At 51.1% G+C, this 21,706-nt stretch overlaps 11 protein-coding genes across 11 annotated transcripts; 7 read left to right on the top strand and 4 right to left on the bottom strand.

The window, feature by feature from the left end:
- Positions 1-297: 297 nt before the first annotated feature.
- Positions 298-2,027, bottom strand: CC77DRAFT_1022221 (hypothetical protein). The gene has a single exon (XM_018525417.1). It carries the CDS (start codon positions 1,810-1,812, stop codon positions 448-450), a length of 1,365 nt encoding a protein of 454 aa, XP_018384109.1. The 5' UTR covers positions 1,813-2,027; the 3' UTR covers positions 298-447.
- Positions 2,028-2,178: 151 nt separating this feature from the next.
- On the top strand, positions 2,179-4,330 carry CC77DRAFT_967093 (cytochrome P450). The gene is made up of 3 exons (XM_018535742.1): positions 2,179-2,614; positions 2,662-2,831; positions 2,879-4,330. The coding sequence occupies exons 1-3, from the start codon at positions 2,479-2,481 to the stop codon at positions 4,295-4,297; spliced, it is 1,725 nt and encodes a 574-aa protein (XP_018384108.1). The 5' UTR covers positions 2,179-2,478; the 3' UTR covers positions 4,298-4,330.
- Positions 4,331-4,387: 57 nt separating this feature from the next.
- Positions 4,388-6,090, bottom strand: CC77DRAFT_1042012 (traub transciption factor family protein). The gene is made up of 2 exons (XM_018527256.1): positions 6,029-6,090; positions 4,388-5,977 (listed from the first exon to the last, which is right to left on the bottom strand). Exons 1-2 carry the CDS (start codon positions 6,048-6,050, stop codon positions 4,527-4,529), a joined length of 1,473 nt encoding a protein of 490 aa, XP_018384107.1. The 5' UTR covers positions 6,051-6,090; the 3' UTR covers positions 4,388-4,526.
- Positions 6,091-6,199: 109 nt separating this feature from the next.
- CC77DRAFT_1022218 (P-loop containing nucleoside triphosphate hydrolase protein) lies at positions 6,200-7,367 on the top strand. The gene is made up of 4 exons (XM_018525416.1): positions 6,200-6,265; positions 6,318-6,456; positions 6,513-6,632; positions 6,685-7,367. Exons 1-4 carry the CDS (start codon positions 6,209-6,211, stop codon positions 7,260-7,262), a joined length of 894 nt encoding a protein of 297 aa, XP_018384106.1. The 5' UTR covers positions 6,200-6,208; the 3' UTR covers positions 7,263-7,367.
- A 708-nt stretch (positions 7,368-8,075) lies between these two features.
- Positions 8,076-10,498, top strand: CC77DRAFT_206424 (FAD/NAD(P)-binding domain-containing protein). Its single transcript, XM_018530631.1, has 4 exons — positions 8,076-8,489; positions 8,540-8,699; positions 8,747-9,499; positions 9,548-10,498. The coding sequence occupies exons 1-4, from the start codon at positions 8,394-8,396 to the stop codon at positions 10,390-10,392; spliced, it is 1,854 nt and encodes a 617-aa protein (XP_018384105.1). The 5' UTR covers positions 8,076-8,393; the 3' UTR covers positions 10,393-10,498.
- A 1,143-nt stretch (positions 10,499-11,641) lies between these two features.
- Positions 11,642-12,418, bottom strand: CC77DRAFT_939512 (HET-domain-containing protein; the record flags this gene model as incomplete). The annotated part of the gene is made up of 1 exon (XM_018534679.1): positions 11,642-12,418. A coding segment is annotated over one exon (777 nt), but the record flags the coding sequence as incomplete, so codon positions are not given.
- Positions 12,419-12,679: 261 nt separating this feature from the next.
- CC77DRAFT_940214 (N-terminal nucleophile aminohydrolase) lies at positions 12,680-14,008 on the top strand (the record flags this gene model as incomplete). The annotated part of the gene is made up of 1 exon (XM_018534718.1): positions 12,680-14,008. The coding sequence occupies one exon, from the start codon at positions 12,680-12,682 to the stop codon at positions 14,006-14,008; it is 1,329 nt and encodes a 442-aa protein (XP_018384103.1).
- Positions 14,009-14,320: 312 nt separating this feature from the next.
- Positions 14,321-15,581, top strand: CC77DRAFT_205374 (hypothetical protein). The gene has a single exon (XM_018530627.1). It carries the CDS (start codon positions 14,634-14,636, stop codon positions 15,456-15,458), a length of 825 nt encoding a protein of 274 aa, XP_018384102.1. The 5' UTR covers positions 14,321-14,633; the 3' UTR covers positions 15,459-15,581.
- Position 15,582: 1 nt separating this feature from the next.
- On the top strand, positions 15,583-17,192 carry CC77DRAFT_205394 (adenosine deaminase). The gene is made up of 2 exons (XM_018530628.1): positions 15,583-16,460; positions 16,512-17,192. Exons 1-2 carry the CDS (start codon positions 15,951-15,953, stop codon positions 17,145-17,147), a joined length of 1,146 nt encoding a protein of 381 aa, XP_018384101.1. The 5' UTR covers positions 15,583-15,950; the 3' UTR covers positions 17,148-17,192.
- A 45-nt stretch (positions 17,193-17,237) lies between these two features.
- On the bottom strand, positions 17,238-18,590 carry CC77DRAFT_1010590 (MFS general substrate transporter; the record flags this gene model as incomplete). Its single annotated transcript, XM_018523657.1, has 1 exon — positions 17,238-18,590. The coding sequence occupies one exon, from the start codon at positions 18,588-18,590 to the stop codon at positions 17,238-17,240; it is 1,353 nt and encodes a 450-aa protein (XP_018384100.1).
- Positions 18,591-19,638: 1,048 nt separating this feature from the next.
- CC77DRAFT_1073667 (DUF500-domain-containing protein) lies at positions 19,639-21,477 on the top strand (the record flags this gene model as incomplete). The annotated part of the gene is made up of 4 exons (XM_018529193.1): positions 19,639-19,681; positions 19,756-19,859; positions 19,938-21,025; positions 21,075-21,477. The coding sequence occupies 4 exons, from the start codon at positions 19,639-19,641 to the stop codon at positions 21,094-21,096; spliced, it is 1,257 nt and encodes a 418-aa protein (XP_018384099.1). The 3' UTR covers positions 21,097-21,477.
- Between the last annotated feature and the right edge of the window lie 229 nt (positions 21,478-21,706).

The raw sequence follows: 21,706 nt of genomic DNA, 5'->3' as shown, positions 1-21,706 counted from the left end.
CTAATGCTTCATGTAGGTGTTACGTCACTGCTCAGCAACTGTAGACATCCGTGCAGTGCCGATCTAGCCTAGACGTCATTCTGACTGTGCTTTTTTGTCGTGCGAGATGTGCTCGGAAGTTGAAAGTACGCACAGCTTGTTGGGTAGAAAGGTGTCGGCCGAGGTATTGCTGGGTCTGGATAACTTTTGAAAAGAGCAAACTTCAAAAATACTGCGAGCATCGTGAACATCGGAGACTTTACAGACGCACGTGAGGGATGGAAACTGAATTCATCAGTTGATGGAATAGTCAACTTTGGCAGCTTCAATGCCTACGAAAGATTATGGAAAGATATCTAAAACAAGTCCTGAATAGTGCCCAGTCTACGACAACTCCACCAGTAATACCACTGCCGCCACCCCTGCAGACCCTAGAATCCATTGTCGAATGAAACTCAAACGAAAAGATCACTGGAAAGTGAAAATCTCATCCTGCGGCTTGGAGATCTTGCCAGGTGCCTTAAAGCCGCGTTCTTGCAGATAGTTGATCATGGAATCCATCATAGGATCCGGCCCGCAAACAAGAACCTTGGAGTCCATACCAGCTGGTGCAGGGAGACGCTCCTCAATCATCTTCTTACTAATCCGACCCTTTTCTCCTTTCCAGCTCTCCGATGGGTTGCTCAAAACGTAGTGAACCTTGAACTGGTCGTGCTTCTCGGCGAACTTGTCAAGTTCATCCTTGAGCAAAATGTCGGCTTCAGTCTTGTTGGCGTATAGTAAGGTCGTCTTGGTGTTGTCGCGGGGGTCTTCACAGATGCGGCGGATGAGCTGGAACATGGGTGTGATACCAGTGCCACCAGCGATCATTCCAAGTTCCTTTACAAGATTCTTGTGGTACTTCATCTCGCCCTTTGGTCCTCGAATCTCGACAGTGTCGCCAATGTTCAGTTTGCTCAAATAGGGTGTCAATTTGCCGCCCTCGTAAACCTTGATGGTGAGTTCCAGGCGGCCGCGGTCTTTGTTGCTGGATGTTGGCGTGTATGATCGTGCAAACTGCTTTCCATCTATTTCGTGCCTGATTGCGATGTGCTGGCCAGTGGGTAAACCAAGAACAGAGTTTTCATTGGGCAGGCCAAAGACAAAGCGGATAGTGTCGTGAGAAATGTTGAACTTGTCGATCAATGGAAAGGGCTGGTAAACACGAGCGTTGAGAACACCAAGGTTGATGTCCTTCTTCCTCGATGGTTTTGACGAAGTTGACTTGGCTTTGAAATGTGCTGGGTAGGATTGGAAGTCCTTGTGCGCGACGTCGAAGCTCTTCGTTGCCCATAGACTGGCATATCCAGCCAAAGCCATGCTGGCAAGAGAAGAGACAGCGAATCCCTTCCAGAACCCAGCGCTCTGGAATCGGTGCAGGAGCGGAGAAAATCTTCGACCGGCTACGATGGAGAGTACGACAGATGCGAGACCAAAGCCGAGCGCTGAAAGATGGAAGCGATACGACTTTGGCACAGGCAGATTGTTCACAACATGAACTCTGCTGGGAATAATGGTGGGCATTTTCGCGGCTTCATGGTCGGTCCAGTCCTCGTCTGCGATACGTCCAATGCGGAAGTTTTCGAGAATTTCTCTGGCGTCTGTGGAGTGACCGATATCCTCGTATGCGGTAGTCGCATCTGTGCCAGCGTTTTCGAGCAGGAACTCCTTACCACCAGGATGGTCTTCTTGGTAGTCTGTTACATCGTAGACGTGATTCCACAAGGTGACCCAAAGGTCAGTCTTGCTGGTATGCTTCGCTACCTCCTGAAGAGTGTATACACCGTCGGCCATGGTGTTGTGTGAATTGAATGAGATGGATGCGTTCAGTCACTAAGGGGGCGCTGAGAAGGTCAATGGCAACGGTGAAAGCCTTTGGCCAAGACCCTTCATCGTCGCCATAGCTTCATGCAGCAAACGTGCAACGGCCATACCGATCCACTACGTAGGCGCGACCGAGGTGTCGGACATGAGCAGTATCAAGATCTGTTGATGCGCCATGACAAATGACAGCGCTATTACAGCGACTACCACGAAGTGTCCGATGTTAGTGGAGCCAAGCCCCCACTTACCTCGGCACTTTGTGAGCTTAAACCAATCAAGCCTCCGCTGATAATCGGAGCTGCGACAAGGCGACTGGCTTCTTCCAAGCCTTACGCGCAATGATATCGCTGAAACGGTACCACAACAAAATTTCGATCAACGCTCGGCCGGGCTATTCGCACGACGTGCATTTTTTGCTTTACATTGGCGCGCATTGGGCCCCTCGGCGATTTTCGTACGACCACGCCTGCGCCAGTTGCTGGTCAGTGGCGATGCGTCATATTTGCACCCTAGGCACAGCGCCTGCAGATGCTGGGTTGTTGCGAAAAGGGTATACGTAGTTTGATGTGCTTTCATTTAGTCTTGTTGTAGTCCTGTTGACTGTGCGACATCTTCAAACTTCACTGCATCGCAATTATGACTATCAAAAGTTTTTACCTTGTTGGGCAAGACAAAAATGTCTTTCGCCAGGACATTCACATCGATCAGTATCATGACTTTGAAGCGCTGCAAGTCGCTGTAGCCGAGCAATACAACATCATCCAATCTACAGGTAGGCACACTCACCATTGAGCCGGACTCAACCTTACATTCCACCAGGTATCGCGCTGCAAGATTCCAAGGGAGATGATCTCCCAGACCTGGACGCTGTGTTGGACTGCGATGAAGAGATTGGCATTACTGTTGATGGTCAAGCCATTCGGGATCCCGCAGGCCCAGAGGGTCTTCCTTTCGTTGGAAGCTACTACGAGGTCTTCCCCGATCACCTTGTGAGTCGAATCTAACAAGACTGCGAACACCCATTAACATCTTTCAGGGGAACCATGCACGTCTTTTCCAAAAGTATGGATCATTGATCAAGTACGAGACGATGGGCAAGCAGAATTACTTGACCAATGACCCTGCTATCGCGACCGTGGCTTTCCAAGAGTCTGCGTTCTTCAGCAAGCACATTACTCCTGAGCATCCTTTGGCCGGTATCAAGGATAACAGAGCACTGTTTATTTGCGATACTGACACCGATGCATGGAGGCAAGCGCACAAGTTCATCCCGCCTTCCATGGCACCAAAGGCAATTAGACATTACACACCCTTGATGGAGGCCTCAGTAAAAGACTCGTTCAAGGTTTTCGACAAGCTTGATGAAGAAGGCGAAGCTTGGAATGTGTACCAATACATGTTGAAGCTTGCGTCTCAAACAGTCTTCAAGTTCGCGCTGGGATATGACGCCCATCATTTCGATAACCCAGACTCACCGCTGAGCGAGCTGGTCATCTTGATCGCTCAGTCACTCTCTTTGAACAAGAAGGTTGCCTCAAGAGGTGCTTGGTATGCGAAGCTCAGCGCTATTCCGTTCACAGCTGCGTATGACTTGGACAAGATTCGGTACAGGCTATGGACCATCCTCAACCAAGCGATCGATCAAGCACCAAAAGGAAGCAGCGAAGAAGATCTACCTTTGCATTCCGCAGCTCTAGGAGCCAGCTGTGTAGTTGACTACCTGAAGCGCGCCACCGATGACAACGGCAACAAGCTACCCCGAGAGCTTGTCATCCCCAATATGCTTCCCATTTCTGGTGCCGGCTTCACCACAACCTCGTCACTTCTATCATGGCTACTCTACTCCCTTTGTGTTTACGAGGGCAACCAAGACCGCCTTCTTCAAGAACTCGTCGACGCTGGCGTAAATGAGAACACAAAATGGACTCCAGAGCTCTCCGACGGCCTGACCTTCCTTGACAAGTTCGTCAAAGAGACTCAACGTCTTCACAACCCCTCTTTCCAACCTGGACGCACAGCAAAGGTCGATTGTATCGTCCCTGGCGGCTACAAGCTGCCTGCAGGATCCGTCGTGATCTGCGCCCTACACGCCATCCACAACAACCCACAGATCTGGTCGAACCCTGACCGATTCGACCCTGACCGCTGGGGTACCGAAGAGGTTTCCAACCGACCAAAGAACTCATACATGCCCTTCGCCACTGGCCCGCGTAGTTGCATTGGTTTCAACTTTGCGCTTGGAGAGGTTAAGGTACTGTTGCCGGAGTTGGTGTACAGGTACGAGTTCTTCAAGGAGGGTGAGGAGGCGGTATCATATGACCCTGAGTTCCAGCTCATCAGGCCGATGAACTTTTACGTTAGAGCAAAGAGGAGGACAAGTTACCCTAAGCCGACTCCTGGCGCGAAGAAGATCGCCGTGGAGTATGCCGAGGGCGAAGAGAAGCCGCCAATTTAGGTGAAAGACTTTATTTAGAATTCTGTGCCGGGTTGACTGGCGGATAATACTATTAATTTTTCTTCACTGCTTCTTTTACAAGATGCTATCCGCATGAGAATATAGTGATCATCACAGTGCTACCGATTATAATTTGATTACGAGCTATAACGTAATCATGGTTTGATCAATTCGATATGCCAGATATTCCATTGGCGTCATGGCCATCTCAGTCATCATATACAAACTATCAACTTCTGAACAACATCAGTCCAGCCTCCTCAGCATCGACACCAGCCTCCTCCTCACTCTCCACGTCATCATTCTCTCCAAGCCCCAACCTTTGCCCGAACAAACTACTGAACAATTCATCCCTCTGCCTATCACCCCATTCGCCTCTCTCTTCGGGTGCCATGAAGTTCTGCAGCTTCTCCTGCACAGTGTATCGTAGCCTTCTGCCCTTGCTAGCCTTTGTATCAACAACCTTCTTCGTCTTGGCTTCGCGAGCAACCTGCCAGGGCGCTTGTACGACGAACTCGGCGGTTCCGTTCGCGTTGAGATCGGCTGAGCGTTGTTCGAGAAGCTCTTTGAGCATAAGACCATAGAAATCGGCGTCATCGTAGATTGCGGGGTCGGGCTGAACAGCTTTGCCAGAGGACTGGAGGGGCGCACAGGAACGTGGGGTTTGGGTACGGGTCACCAGGTGCGATGATGTCAGCTGGGAGTCGAGGACTTCCGTCAGGGTCTGTTGCGCGGATGCGTTGAGGCGTGCCTTGTTGTTCGTGACGGTTGTCGCTTTCGTCTTGTTTGACCAGCGTTCAAGGACGGCTTTGCGGTGCGGGAGGGTGGTCTTTTCGCTGTCTTGGATATTCGCCCAGATCTCAGATGACGGCGTCGTGGAATCGAATGCCGTGCGCTTCCGCTTCTGGCCTGTCCGCGACTCCTCCAGAGAAAGTCGGAGGTTCGTGAGATTGTTCAGAAGAGTTAGAGCAGCGGCCTCGGCTGCCTCAATGGGCGCATCTTGCGCAGTCTCCGTCTTGTAAGGCTCTGCAGCCATGGAGTTTGTGGAAATCAGCGCCTTTTGTAGTCGAATGCGCGAGTTAAGTAACGTGTCGAATGTCTTCCGCTGGGTCTTGACAGCTTCTCCCTTTGCTACGTCGTTCTGCGTACCGGCGGCAATTGTCGACGTGAACGACTTGTTCGCAGACATGAGATCGCGAATGGTAGACGCGTCAGGCTTGGCTTCGTCGCCGGACTTTTCGTCTTCCGAGTCTTCGGCTTCATTGGCATCGTCGTCACTTCCGCTCTCTTCTGCGCTTCCCATTTCCTCGTCTTCGTCGCTCATATCCTCGTCGAAGTCGCCGTTTGAGTCTTCCTCGGCGCTGTCGTCTTCGTCGCCAAGCTCTATTCCATTCATACCATCTTCAATCTCGTCGTCGCTCGCTTCACTGTCCTCATCATCGAAGCCTCTAGCGAACGGGTCATCGCTATCGCTGTCTTCGAGCGCTTTGCGATCCACCTTGCGCCCAGTGTATTCCGCACCGAGTGGTACCTCAACTGGCTTCCTCAGCTTACTCTTTCCGACAGAAGTGTAATGTTCGCGCCCGGCATTGTCATCTTCATTTTCTGAGAGGCTTGCATCGGAGCGCTCGTCTTCGCTGGAGCTCGGCGCAGGGTCAAGAAGCGACTCAGGGTCGAAATCTGTTGATCGTGTGAGTGTTATCCTGCATCGCATCCATCTGGAGCTCTTACCTCTAATCTTGGACTTTCCCATGGCGTATAGGTAATCTGTCGTGCGTGTTGCTGGCAGATCGTGTACGAAGAGAAAGTTCACTTTGCCCCACAAAAAAGTTCAATGCCATCGGCGTTTCATTTCACCGATGCGCGTCACCTCCGCGATCAACTCCGCAAACCCATCTTAATCACGACAGAATGTTGAAGCCACGATTGTTCTCGACATTACGCTGTCTCCAGCATGAGAACCCTCTCGTATGACTATTACCTCCATCGCATATGGCGCATTGGCTGATGTCATGCGCAGGGTCTTCCACGCTCAGGCGCGCCTCCGCAGATGCCTCGGATGCAGCGAGGATTGCCACAGAAGAGGAACATCAAAGATGTGAAGAAAGTGATCGCTGTTTCATCAGCAAAGGGCGGCGTTGGAAAGAGTACCATTGCCGGTATGCTCCGCCGTTGGAGACTTGGCCAACATGAGAAATCTAAAACTATCACGCAGTGAATCTGGCCTTGAGCTTCGCCCGCCGTGGTTACAAAGCTGGAATACTTGATACCGATATCTTTGGCCCGTCGATACCAACCTTACTCAACCTGTCCGGCGAACCGAGACTTTCAGCCAGTCAGTCCGTGAACCAGTCCATCGTACAAACCACCTCTAACGATTGGTCCAGACAATCAACTATTACCACTGTCTAACTATGGTCTCAAATCCATGTCCATGGGCTATCTTATTCCAGAATCATCACCAGTAGCATGGCGAGGCCTTATGGTAATGAAAGCCCTGCAGCAACTACTACACGAAGTAGAGTGGGGAGGCCTGGACGTCCTGGTCCTTGACATGCCCCCCGGCACAGGTGATGTCCAGCTCACCATCACCCAACAGCTTGTTTTAGATGGTGCGCTCATCGTATCCACACCCCAGGATCTGTCCCTGAAGGATGCAGTGAAAGGTGTCGAGCTCTTCCGCAAAGTCGATGTAAAGCTCCTGGGTCTTGTCTGCAATATGGCGGGCTTCAAATGCCCTGGTTGCGGCGACGTACATGAAGTATTTGGAAATATGAAGAAGATCAGAGCCATGTGCGGGAAATATGAATTGAACATGTTGGGCGAGATTCCGCTACATGCTAGCATCAGCGACGATGCTGATCGCGGGAAACCGACTGTGGTAGCAGAGCCGGACGGGGAGCGAGCAATGGCGTTTGGGAAGATTGCACAGGAAGTCGAGGGTCTCATCGGGCTGGGGCGTTAACCGTCTGACAATGAAAGTTGCTACTACAGAAATTCCGAGACTGTGACTATCTGACTCAATTCCTCTGCAAGTCCACTGTCGGTATTGGCATGTCTCGTTGTGAAAGGTAGATTTCTAGACAATTATGCCTCTCTGGATCTATCTTGGGGCCACCATTACGGAAATTGAGGTATCTGCATTGCCTGCGATGACGTACTTGCAGGACGCAACACGCTAATACGGGCGTGCACGATCGTCGCACGTACAGGCAATAGCCCTCACGACATCAGTCTTCCTTCCTTATGTCCGTCGAGATACAACGTTCACGCTCCACATGTGCAGCAGCTCCATTCAACAACGAAACCCTCCCTGCGCGAAGACACTGTGCTACTACTTGGGGCGCACGCAATCGTCTCACTATGCCGCGCTGTTACGCGTCCTATTGTACGCGGTGGAACTGACCTAGCGACGCGCCATGAAGCAATCAATATTTGAGCTGTCCTTGGAAGAGTCCCAGCTGTATTCTCCATGGTCTTTAGATCATTTGACGATGTTCATATGCTGTATACTATCGTAATGACACACGCTTACAGATTGCTCAGACGTAACCACTTCACTGATTCATTATTCAAATTCCAGCCAAGCCGCGCGTCCGCATTGAGTACGTATTCAAGAGCTGTGTATAAGCTAAGAGGGTTGAGTAACAAATGAACGGTGGTTGCTCTAGGCGTAAAATAGACGACCGGTTTGGTTTAGCGACCTCGCCACTGCCTGAAAAGATGTACCCCGCAACAACCCCGCGCAGTATCCGACCAAGTTGTTGATCGGTGTTCAATACTAAGGTAGTGACTGTGCGTCCCGTTGTATGCTGTTCTGCTCATTGGTGCGCCGCGTAGCCTGTGTGAGGTCACACGAGGCTGTCAGCACTGGCGACTCATATACCCGATACCCGACGTAAAAGATCGAATGATGTAGGATCGAATCTGGACAAATATGCGCCAGCATTATTAGCTGCGGCCGCCGCATAGAACTGAAATATATATGCCTACCTGCATACTTAGTTCGACATAAATTGGGCTATATCGTAATACAGATTTCTTTCACAGCCTCACACCCACTTGATCACGACTTCTCCGTTCGACCACCCTCACCATGGCGCCAGATCTTAACGCAATAGGAAGCGGCCAGCGGTGGGACTATTCTACTCCAGGATCTGGCGGTTACAACATCCCGGACATAGTCTACGATGTACGTCGCAATGACTGGAATACTTCAGATCTGAACTGATGATCTTCAAGGACCCCTCATCTAGGAAGCTCAAGATCTTGACCATCGGAGCTGGCTTGTCGGGTATCCAGATGGCATACCAAATCCAGAAGAACACGCAGAATGTTGAGCATGTAATCTACGAGAAAAATGCCAACTTGGGAGGCACATGGCTGGAAAACAGATATCCAGGTATGGACATACAACAAGAATGGCTGAGGTTGAGCTAAGGGTTGCAGGATGTGCTTGCGATATTCCGTCACATGCCTACACACTCAACTTCGCTCTGAACCCCGACTGGCCTCGTTTCTTCTCGTACGCTCCAGACATACAAAAGTACCTCGAAAAGGTCTGCGATGTTTTCGACTTGCGCAAGTACATGACATTCAACACCGAAGCTACCAGAGCCGAGTGGCAAGACGACGTGGGTAAATGGAAGATCACCCTCCGTCAGAAGACGGCATCCGGCGAAGAAAGAGAGTTTCAAGAGGAATGCGACCTTTTTCTCTACGCTTCTGGTATCTTGAACAACTACAAATGGCCAGGCATCAAAGGCATCAACAGTTTCAAGGGTCGCATTGTCCACACGGCGACCTGGCCGAAAGACTACCAGAGCGAGGAATGGAAAAACGACCGTGTAGCTGTTATCGGATCCGGCGCGTCTTCAATCCAAACTGTACCAAATATGCAGCCGCACGTAAAGCACATGGATATTTTCGTCCGAACCGGTGTGTGGTTTGTCCAAATCGCGAACAATTTTGGCCAGAATAAGGAGTATTCACAAGAAGAACGCGATGAGTTTCGGAAAGATCCGAGGAAGCTAGTTGCGCATGCTAAAGATATTGAAAACCAGGTCAATGGGCTTTGGGGAGCATTCTACACCGGAAGTCAATCGCAGAAGGACGCTCAAGCCCTGTTCAGAGAACGAATGAAGGAGTTTCTCAAGGATGAGCGGCTTTTGGAAGGCTTCACCCCAAAGTTTGAAGTCGGCTGTAAGTTTCATCTGATACTTACCGGAATTGGTCACTAATCTGCTGCAGGCCGTCGCATAACCCCCGGCGATCCCTATATGAAGGCTATTCAGGAGCCGAACGTCGACGTTCATTTCACAGCTGTCAATGAGATCACCGAAAAGGGTGTGGTTGGCGCGGATGGCGTCGAGCGCGAGGTCGACACAATAGTCTGCGCAACTGGCTTCGACGTAACCTACCGTCCACGCTTCCCCATCATCGGCAAAAATGGCGTCGACCTCTACGAAAAGTGGAAGAATGAGCCTGAAGGCTACCTCGGTCTCGCATGTCCGGACATGCCCAATTGGTTGATGTTCATTGGACCAACCTGGCCTGTAGAAAACGGCTCAGTCACCGGCCCTCTACTGGCAGTTGCTGAGTACACAATCCAAATCATCAAAAAGATGCAACGCGACCACATCAAGTCATGGGTTCCACGACAAGACATCACAGATCAATTCAACGAGCATGCGCAAGAGTGGATCAAGCACACAGTTTGGAAAGACGATTGTAGATCCTGGTACAAGAACAACGACACCGGGCGAGTCAATGCCGTCTGGCCAGGCTCATCAAATCAATATGCTGAGGTGATCGAGACTCCGCGATACGAAGACTTCGATATCCAGTACATGCACAAGAATCCTTGGGCACACCTGGGTATGGGCTATGCGATGCGTAATAAGCAGTTCCCAGAGGCTGATGTTAGTCCGTACCTGCAGTTGGAGAATATTGATCCGCAGTGGTTGAAAGCTATTGGGTATGAGGGGCCAGCGGGCGAGGTGCAGAAAGCAAGAGATCAAAAAGATGAGCCGGATGTGAACAGAACGGGAGAAGATGCAGGTCTGGGGCATGGAGACGGAAATACGCTAACATAATATGTTCGAGTGATATTGCCTGTGTACGTTACCATGCCATCATCTAATCATGATAGTCACAACTGGAAATCATAGTTGTAGCTATCCGCGTTGCTCATGAGATACTCGTTTACTATATAGTACAAGAGACATGCAATTATTAATACAACAAAGCAGCATAACCACTCATAAGAGAATAACCTATAACAGTGGTTCTCAATGTAGAGCTTCCTCATTTCATCATGTGCTCTTCACTGAGTATAAGAACGAAGTGCCTAGAATTGGGTGCAATAGCCAATGCTGCTACACGTCGCATAGCTATCTTGATATGCAATGCTTTGTCACCTCCAGTTGTCGCATCCCTGACCTGTAGAGTCGCACGGTCCGATGCGTTGCTTATATCCAGTCCTTGTACAGTCTTCGGTATGGAACCACGTTTCCCCGCCATCTTAAGTTCGGCGGTGAAACAAGGCTCGCCTTCCAAACCGTATGGGAAGTCGAGGTCTAGAAAGACGGTCTGACTAAAATGAAACCGAAAACTGCCGGCTCCACCCCAGGAAGCCGAGCCGTAGTATACATGCGGCAGATCAGTCATCGCTGTTTTAGTATCCCTACGATCTTTACACAGAGATTTCGATATCGTCCTGAGTTTGTCTAGAAAGATTTGTTGGCGAACTGGTGCGATATCGAATTCCGTTAGATTGATTCCTCGGAATGTGGTTGTGGTATTCGAGGGTTTAGAATTCGGCTTCTGTTTGTATAGATATTGCAGGTTGATCATGTTAGAACCGATGCATGCAACTTCGGATAGTATAGCTGGATCTAGCTCAACTCGGACTATCGAAGGATGCCAATTTTCACGATCGGCGGGAAAAGCTTCGTCAAAATGGGCCACGGATGGATTTACATATATGGACGTGTATCGAAATTCATCCACAGTGCTTCCAGGCCGGAGTACAAGACTACCCTGGTGTCGATAAGTCTTCTCATATCGATTCTCTCCATTGCCTATCTGTGACAACTCGACGCACAAGAGATACGTCTGGTTTGGTACGATTCTCATCACGGCAAGAAAGCCATGCCACGTGTTTTCTTGGTAGTGAAGGATTGGTAATGTAATATGGATACCGCGGCTAGTTACTTGCGGAGGCCTGGAATCATGCGGAGGAGGAAGTAACGAGAAAGGGGTTCTTGATAGGTTGTCGCGATCATGTACCTGGTTAGAGTCTTCGAGTTCGTCAAACAGTAAGTCAGATCTGGGCATAAAGGTACGAAACTGCCAAGGCGAACTGGCTAAAAGGCTCCCTGTCGATGAGTTGACATCCCAGGCAAACAAGGTGTAGTCTTCGTCAATGCGAAGTATCTCTTCTTGGAGTCGTAGGAACGCCCTATGGCCTTCTCCGTAAAGAAGAGCCATGTTGACACCAAAGATTCCTAGAAGGCAGTAAGCCTGATCCTCAACCCGGCTGGTTTCTCGACGCGCAGCCCAAGACATTCTTACTGCAACTGGGCAGTTGAGAGGGTTTCCACCAGTAAGTATCTTCTCGTTGATACCAGTTATGCCCGTCAGTCTCTTCTGAAGGCTACTTCGTGTCCCGATGTCTACCCATGATACGTTGTAGAATTCTACAATGCCAGGAGCGATGAGCTCTTGCAGGGTCCACCCACGTGTAAACCATCGAGATTTGCTGAAAGCTTTGTAGTCGTCTAGCTGCGGGTTGCCTTGCACGTCTTCCAAGTACGCGTAACAGATACAGGCTCCTTTGTACCATTGGTACATTGAGTTGATCGCCTCCGATAGTTCAGCGCTCGAGGTTTTGTCGATGCAGCAAGTGTCAATCCAGCAGTACTTGAAGCCATCGTCCTTAGCTCTTTTGCAACAGCCGATAAGCTTCGCAAACCCTTTCTTCGATGGCGCTACATTTGACAGAATATCTTGCAGAGTAACCTCCTCAGAGCCCCAAGTATGCGAGAGGATAACGTAATCTGGCACTTGGCTCTGCAGGAACTCTTCCACCTGTAACGTAGAGGTGTTGAGTAATCGCATAGCGAATCTCGAGTGGTAAAGAGAAGCGAGTCTTGAAGTGTTGCTTGTGGTCAGGTGATAGAAGGGGGAGTATCCCTACGAAGATCGAGATTGCGAGAATCCCTGGAGAGGAAGGTGGGGAAACGGACGCTAAACCCTCTTTGGTTCCACCGCTATCTCCCCTAGGTACTTTGAGACTCAGACGGCTACAGACCCCATCTCAACTATCTACTTCTCTGTGCCAGTAATCTGGATAGTTCCAAAGCTAGTCAGATATACAACATGAATGAACAGCGTGTCCCACTTGCAAACGCCGCATCGCTCGTCAACCCCCGCATCATTATCCACGGTGGCGCAGGCAACATAACGCGCACGTCCATTCCTCGTGATCGTTACGATGAATACCGCACGTCACTTCTCAATATTCTTGATAAAGCTGAGAAACTTCTACGTAGACCAGGCTCAACAGCGCTAGACGTGGCAACGTATGCAGTCTCACTCCTAGAGGACGACCCGTTATACAACTCCGGCAAAGGCGCAGTCTTTACACGCGAAGGCAAGAACGAACTTGAATGCAGCATTATGGTTTCAGATGGGTACAGCAAACGAGGTGTCGGCTGCATGCTGCTCAGGCATGTCAGAAACCCAATCAAGCTAGCACGACAATTGCTCATTCGTGGCGAGGAAGCGGATGGCGGTGGTGCAGCCGACCATTGTCAATACAGCGGAGACTTCGTCGAAGGACTTGCGAAGGAATGGGGCCTTGACATTGTAGATTCAGAATACTTCTTCACACAAAAGAGATGGGATGAACATCAGCGCGGACTTGCAGATGAGAAGAAGAAGGCCGAGACGGGTATGAGCATGAATGAGATGAGCGATTGGGAGAGAGACAACTATATTCCGCTTGGAACCTGTGGCGCAGTGGTCGTGGATAGCTTTGGCACCGTTTGCACGGCAACTTCAACAGGCGGGTTGACGAACAAAGTTCCTGGGCGCATTGGGGATACACCGACTATTGGCGCAGGGTTTTGGGCTGGAGAGTGGTACGACGAAAAGACCGTTAGACCGCAGATGGTGTACCAACCTTCTGCTTCTCCTACCTCGCCGATCGACAAACTATCGAGAGGCGATATACGCGGTGTAGTAGACGATTGTATACCATTCCTCGGATCGCCCACGGTACGAGGGAATGTGTTGTCATCCACCAAGCCATACGAGAAGCCCGTGTCGACACGTCACGCTGTAGGTCTCTCAGGGACCGGCAATGGCGACTCATTCCTTCGTACATGCGCAGCTCGCACCACAGCTGCCAGATCACAATTCTCCGCAACATCACTCTCTGATGCGACAACGTGGATGGCGGGACCCGACGGTCAGCTTCAACGATCTGCTGGAAAGCGTTGGGGCGTAACCCATGAAGGCACCGGCGGTATCATTGGTATAGAGCTTGTCGGTAACAAAGTAAATGTTGTACAAGATTTCAATTGCGGAGGCATGTTCAGGGCATGGACAGGCGATGACGGAAGCCCAAGATGCTTGGTGTTTAGGAAAGAAGGCTGGGAGAACGGGCCCAAGGGTTGGGGTGATCGGCCAACTGCAAGGTATTGAACTCCACATTTGTGGTCCGTCCAAGGACAACTCTTGCTTCTTCCAGCTCCACTGCGCATCACATTATGGAACGCAAGACCAGACGCTTACCAAAAACGAGCTTTGACGTACGTAAATAGCAGTAATATTGCGACGTCGAGAACAAGAAGAACTTGAATGCTATCAAGCACAAACATGAATCTCCATAGTAACGTTCGATCGGAGTCACTCGGCTCATATCGGCGCCACTCCGAGCGGCCGAGCTGCGACAACCCGACGACGCTATACTATAAATCCTAAAAATACGCAAGTCGAGTCTTGCTGCACGGACGTGGATCGTGTATGCGGAGGTGGCTTCGGCCACTTGGGCATCGTCATTCGCGAAGCGGCCGTGTAGCCGGCGTCATGTGGCGAATCGGGAGGCTGGTTACGAGCGCTAGGTGCTAGCTGAACTATCAGCTCAAAGCTATTGAGGTACCACAGCTTAAACTTCGCATAAACACGAGAATGGTAGGTATATAGTCAGCTCGCCCTCATTCGCAACACTTTCATCACCAGCTCATTACCAGACTATTGCAACACTCGCTTCATATATCTTAGCATCTTGATATACTCTAATCGCAAATCAACACCCACAACAGCAATCATGCGTTACACCATCTTTACTCTGGCCGCAGCTGCCTCAGTCGTTTCAGCGCAGTCCTCTTCCTCTCCAGCCAGCGCATCTCCCACAGGCACCCTCATTCCCGTTGGCGAGAAGTGCGACCCCAACGGCACACCATGCGCACTCGGCGCCAACTGCTACGCAGTCAACTCCATGCTCCAACCCGTCTGCGGCAACTTCCAGGCCTCATGCAAAAACGACCAGCAGTGTGCTTTCAACACATGCAACCTTGAGCAAGGTCTTTGCAACGGCTTCATCGCTTCCTCCTCGGCCTCATCATCCTCGGCGTCAGCAACGATCACCACTACACCGACTGCACCGGGCCCAATGCCTGCTCCTTCATCAACCATCGTCGCCCCTGCTGGATCTCTGCCCCTCGGTGCCGAATGCAACCCTTACGTCAACCCAAGCCAATGCGCGAACGGTGTGGACTGCTGGGCTAGCAATGCCATGTTGATTGCCCGCTGCGGTAACTTCAACGCTGAGTGCTCCAGCGATGCGCAGTGTGCCTATAACACCTGCAGCGGCGGACTCTGCAGAGGTTTCCTGCCATCCAGCGCTATGCCTGTCCAGCCATCCAGCGCCATGCCCGTTCAGCCATCTAGCATGATGAGCGCGGTGCACCCATCCAGCATGATGAACGGTACCGTGCCCATGCAGCCAACTGGCACCGGCGCTGCTAGACCTACCGGTAACGGAACTGCCACTTCCACTGGTTCTGTCGAGTTCACTGGTGCTGCATCTGCCGACAACGTCGCTGGTGGTGTTATGGCTATTGTCTTCGGTGCTGTTGCTTTGGCTTTGTAGATATTAGAATTTGTAGGCTCTTAAACCTGCTGTATGGTATGTTCTGCCACCGGTTATAATTACCTAATTAATACGACGCTTTATGAAGATTATTCCTGCTACCTTCATCGCATATGCCATAGTGATCACCAAGTTTCCATCCTGTCTGACTATACGATAAATCCGCGCACGTGCACCTTATTCACTTTATATGAGGTACTGGCTCATCATCAGATGCTCTAGGTAGACCTGTACAATGACTGTTTATTCGCAAAGTCAACATGCTCAACGTGTGATATTCCACCTAACAGCTCGGTTGATCGGTACAATGATCAGCCGCAGGGCCTAACGCTGAGTCACCGAATATGTACACAGTCATCAGATCACCTTTCATATATATTGGTAGCGATATTTTGGCAATCAGATCTTGGATTGAGTGCTGTTATCCTCCCGAAATCGCATTTCCTGACTATACACTCGAATCACTTTAACAAACATCAAATCACGACTACAATGACGGACGTAGAGAATGCGCTCTCCGTAGCAGAACGAGGGGAACTGAGGCGCTCCCTGGCAGCTACAAAAGACCCATACATCGCCGCAATCCCAAAAGTCGAACTCCACATTCACATAGAAGGTATCATAAGTGCAGATCTGAAGTGGAAGTTCTCGCAGCGGAATGGCCAACCAACCATCAACCCACGAACCGGTCAATCCTTCTCTTCACTTGCTGAGCTTCGGGATTCACATGACACCTTAAAGCCGCGTACGGGGAACCGCATGGACAACAGTGAAGAGACTTTGTCCTTTTTCGAGGCTTACTATGGTGGCTTTGAGGCCCTCAAGACTCAGCAGGACTATTATGATCTTGCTATGGATTACTACGAACATGCAGCAGCGACGAACGTGCGATATGCAGAGATTTTCTTTGATCCGCAAGGCCATACGCGCGTTGGGACGAGTTGGGAGATGATGATGGAAGGTTTCCGAGCAGCGCAGCGGAAAGCTGAGCAGGACCTCAACGTAAGCTCTTTATCTCCCTTCGGAAACATTTTTGCTCACAATATACTGTAGGTGAAGTCTGCTTGGATCATGTGCTTCCTTCGGGATGAAACACCAGAGTCCGCAATGGAACACTATGACGCAGCACTCAAATACCGCGATATGATAGTAGGAATTGGCCTCGACTCCAATGAAGTTGACAGACCACCATCGCTATTTGATGAAGTCTTCGTAAGAGCTAGGAATGATGGCTTCCGTCTTACGGCGCACTGCGATGTTGGCAAGCCCTATCCTCTCGAACACATCCATCAGGTGGCGACGAGTATTGCAGGCACAGGGGCCGATAGAATCGACCACGGACTCAATGCTGCTAGCGATACAGATCTCATGACTCTAATCAAGGGAAAAGACCTCGGCATGACAATCTGTCCTTGGTCGTACATCCGCCATCAACCAATGGACGAGGTTTTCCAGCGAATTCGAACTCTCTTCGACGCTGGCATTAAGATTGCTATTGCAAGCGACGATCCAGCGTTTATGGACGACACATGGGCGCTGGAGAATTTGCTAGTGGTGAAGAGGTCCTGTGGCTTTACAAATCTAGAGATTCAAAGGCTGGCGGAGAATGCTATAAAGATGTGCTGGACTTCTGAAGATGCGAGAGAGGAGATGTTACGCGAGCTGTATAACATCGAACCGGGAACTTAGATAGCTCAGTGGCATTGCTATATTCGCTATGCAATTAGACATTGTTATAGTGGCACTTGCGACCGAATCTGCAGCGCATCGAACGCGCCATCACAGCCTCTTTAGCACCTTGGTGTCCAATCGTAGTCGTGCAATGATGATAAGAAGTGTCGCTAAAACACCAGTCCCAGCGGCGTAGAAGATAGCAGCCCGATACGGTTCGATCGATGAGGCATCTGCCGCACCTGTAGCTTCAACCAACAGCCCGGCAAGAGGAGCTCCTAACAGGTAGCCTGGGGTCCAGAAGAATACCATCAAAGCAATCGACGCTGCAGCAGAGTGCGGAGCTACGACAGCAACGGCAGTAGGCAGACTGACAAAGAAGCTTCCATTCGCGCATCCGTTGACAAGAGCGAAGATAAAGAGAGGTGGCAATGATGTGCTCACTGGCCAGATGGCTAGCATGCTGACCGAATTGACCAAGCAAGTGATCATCAAGGTGTTGAAGCTGCCGATCTTATCACAAGTCAATCCACCCAGGATACGACCTACTGCCGTCGCAGCACCAAATCCGCCCACTAAACCCGCACCAGTCGACGCTGACAGACCGATCGAACTTACAAATAGTGGCAAGAAGAACGGTGGCACGAAGAGAGCAAAGACGCCGACGGCACCAGCCATGGTCAGCATAAGGAAGGGAACGTTCTTCAAGAGCGACCAATCGAATCGGGAGAGCGTTCCAGTAGTCGCACGTTCCTTCAACAATAAAGTGCATGGTATTCCAGTGGCCATGATAAGGATGCCTAGAACATGGAACGTCCACTCCAGTCCGAATTTATCGATGAGTGCCTGCGCTGCGAGCGGCAGTACCGTGGCACCTACACCACCACCAGCCTTGACAACGCCATTCGCAATACCAAGTTTCGAGCTGAACCACTGCAGTGGCAGACTGTTTGTTGCAGTGTACAGCAGCGATGTACCAACTCCCACCAGCAGCCCTGCGATGCAGAACAGCCCACCAAGATGGTCCAACGTGAAACTCGTAGCAATCAACCCCACTCCAAACACTGTCGTGGCAGCAAGAGCAGTGTACCGCACGCCGAAGGATCTCATAACTCTTATCGAAGCAATGCCAAAAGCGACCATGCAAGCCATATACAGGCTGCCAACGAAGGTGATGGTACGCACGTTTGTGTTCAAGTTGGGCGATTTCAGGATGGCTGTTTGCAGGACGCCCCAGGCCGTTGTGTAGCCGTTAATCCAGAAGAGAAGGAAAGAACATGAGGCGACCACAGTCCAGCCATAGCCTCCATTGGGGATTGCTTCTGTGGCAGAGGGTGGAGGTTGCGGATCGGAAAGAGACTCAAGACCGGTTGAGTCATTTCCACTTGCATCAAGGCGAGTCTGTGAGTGCTGATCGGAGGAGAGGCTTTCCAACGGGATAATGGTCTGAGTTGTCGACATTTTGTGTTGGTTCACCCATGCCATGTAAAGGATTTCTGTTTATATATGAGGGCAGCAGTATCATGGTGGTTATACAGGCTATCGGTAAAAGTAAAGGGCGCAAAGACATACGCCAGGGCGTGTATGAGCGCTAGGGCGTAAGTATGCAGTGCTGACATTGCTTCGCTTCGAGTTGCTCATTTGTAGAGTGAGGTCTGCCAAGTCGGTCTTTTGGTTAAACTGGGGGCGAGCCAGTCATGAACGTCGGATTGTGTATATGGACGAGGAACGCGATATGATGTCCTGCAAGGCTTCTGTGAACATCTCGATATCAGTCGCTTGCATGTACAGGACGTCGACTCTCCCAGCCACTCTCTCGTGAGGCTTTGATACGTCTGTAGGAGGGATCTGAGAACAGCTAGCTTTATCAGTAAGTAAACATACGGCGGACATGGACTCCCATATGTTTCCCTATAACTTCCGTAAGCAGTGAAACTGGGTACAACAATAACCTTCACCCTTCACGGGTGGAGACGCGGGATGTTTGATGATCCGGTGCGACAGTCGGGCTGGAAGGCGACAGAACTCCCCCAGATGCGATATGAAAGGCTATGTGGCGCAGTACGCTGCCACATTGTATACGTGTGCGCTGATGATCTATGAGTTGGGCTGTCAAGACTTGAAAAGTGGCAACGTCTGATGTGTCGCAAGCGTTGTTTCCCAAGTCGGGCTGGGCGTGAACGCGTCTCGCGAAGATAGCAGATTGAACGCCCAATCGCGGCATTACACACGACGACTAGGTGACTGGTGCGCGATCCGATGCAGGCTCACACCCTATGGCGAAGCTGCGACGTGGGCGAAAGTGGTGGAAAGTTAAAGGCCATGGCAAGCCAAGGGCGGACGCGTCGTGTGCGAGGCACAGCCACAGCAAATGACATAATGCCCGCTGAATACCGCCCGCCATGCTTCCTTCCATCGGCAGCATAAGCAACTGGCCGCGCTCTTTTCTCCGCAACCCGTTCCTATATACCCCAACTCTCTGTTATTCTCTCCCCACACACGCGCCAAGATGGGTTTCAGTCTCAACAACCCCCTGCCCTCTTCCATGAGCAGTAAGTTGCTAACAGCCCACTTTGTTTATGCGCCGCTTGCGGGCCGGTGACGTCGCTGACAACTGCTCCCCCAGGCGAATGTCGCAAGACAGGAAAGATTCTAGCATCCTTTGTCGACCCCAGACAAGCCTTTGGACCCGACAAGATTATTCCCCCGAATGTTCTCGCCAATGCAAAGGTACGAGTGTTCCTGCGCATCCGGCGTCTGTCGATGCTGCCCAAGCAAACACTGGATGGGCTGCTAACACGCGTCTAGGGTCTCGCGATTCTCACAGTATTCAAGGCTGGCTTCCTCGGCACAGCGCGATTTGGTTCAGGTGTCGTTGTCGCTCGTCTCGCTGACGGATCGTGGTCGGCGCCCACAGCCATCGGAACCATCGGCGGCGGCTTCGGCGGACAAATTGGTTTCGAGCTCACCGACTTCGTCTTCATCCTGAACGATGCATCGGCAGTGCGTACTTTTGCGCAGGCAGGATCTTTGACACTTGGTGGCAACGTCTCTATCGCAGCGGGGCCAGTTGGTCGCAATGCCGAAGCTGCCGGCGCGGCAAGTTTGAAGGGCGTAGCGGGCATCTTCAGCTACAGCAAAACCAAGGGACTTTTCGCGGGTGTCAGTCTGGAGGGAAGCGGCATCATCGAGCGGAGAGACGCCAACGAGAAGCTGTACGGCCGCCGATGGACTGCGCGCGAGATTCTCAGCGGACAAGTTCCCCCACCACCAGCCGCCGCCCCGCTCCTGCAGGTGCTCAACTCAAGAGTCTTTGCTGGCGTTGGAGGAGCCCAGAACGTTACGAACGATGCCATGTACAACGACATCCCCGTCTACGACGATTCGCGCGACAATGTAGTATGGCAAGGGCGCCAGGGTTCAGCAATGGGCGAAGGCGTACGTAGGGATCGTACAGGTTCTCTAGGCCAAGGAAACAACGACTACGAGTACAGAGACCGACCACAGCGCTCATCCGGCTGGGAAGATGACGTTTACGACCGGCAACCATCCTCAGCACCCCTCGGCCGATCCTTCTCCACGCGCGCGAACCCCAACGAGACATTCGACCGCATGGATACACGGAACCGCTCCTCCACTTTCGGCGACGACTACTCATACAGCGATCGCAAGCCCGGCCGACCGACAGCTCCAAAGCCAGTATTCGGACAAACAACGGGTCAGAAGAAGGCGGGGCTACAATCCGACCAGGCGATTGCCAAGTTCACCTTTGACGCCGACCAACCGGGCGATCTGGGCTTCAAGAAGGGCGAGATCATCACGATTCTGAAGAGGACAGACAACGAGACAGACTGGTGGACAGGCAGAGTCGGAAACAGAGAAGGCATCTTCCCAAGGTACGTCGCATTCGCGCCGAAATGTTGAGTAGTCACTGACTTGTCACAGCAACTATGTCGAGACTGTCTAGGGTCTTTATCCCTAATGCGTGTGCGATATCCATAACGAATCCTCTTGGTCGACAAAGTTCCATCGGAAGATACCACGATTTCTAACCACATAGACTGGTATACCTTGCTTATTGTTACCTCAGCGAACATGTTCGAGTCCTGTTTGAGCGGTCAGCATCCAGCACCTTGCTTGCTTTCACGCATGGGATGGCGTCTTTTTCCTGAACGTTTCCGTGCTTGAAATTCATTCATCACTTCTCCTTGTTGCCATTGTTTGCAGATACCTATGTAGCGAAAACAAGTCAACGTTTCAAGATACAGAGAACAAGTTGTATCTGGAAGTGAGGTATGGGTTCATGTTGGAGTTACCCCAATTACCGAGAGTGGAGATTGGTCGGCGGAACATCGTATCTGTGACCTAATGCCAGCTCCAAACTCCACCCAGTCGTAGCTACCCCTCCTGTTCATGTCGTTGCGGCATGCGCATCGGCAAAAAAGTGCCCTGCATTGCTCTTGCCTGGCTTCATGTTATTCAGCGTGGAGCTACGCTGATATGGAAGGTGCTTAGATCAAATGCCCCAGAGCTACCCCACCCAGCCACTGGATAGTTCCAAAGCTATCAACGGCCTG

Source organism: Alternaria alternata (assembly GCF_001642055.1).
Source record: "Alternaria alternata strain SRC1lrK2f unplaced genomic scaffold CC77scaffold_15, whole genome shotgun sequence".
Taxonomy (NCBI): domain Eukaryota; kingdom Fungi; phylum Ascomycota; class Dothideomycetes; order Pleosporales; family Pleosporaceae; genus Alternaria; species Alternaria alternata.
Note: the sequence above shows the minus strand (reverse complement) of the source record. Positions and strands in the feature narration are given on the sequence as shown.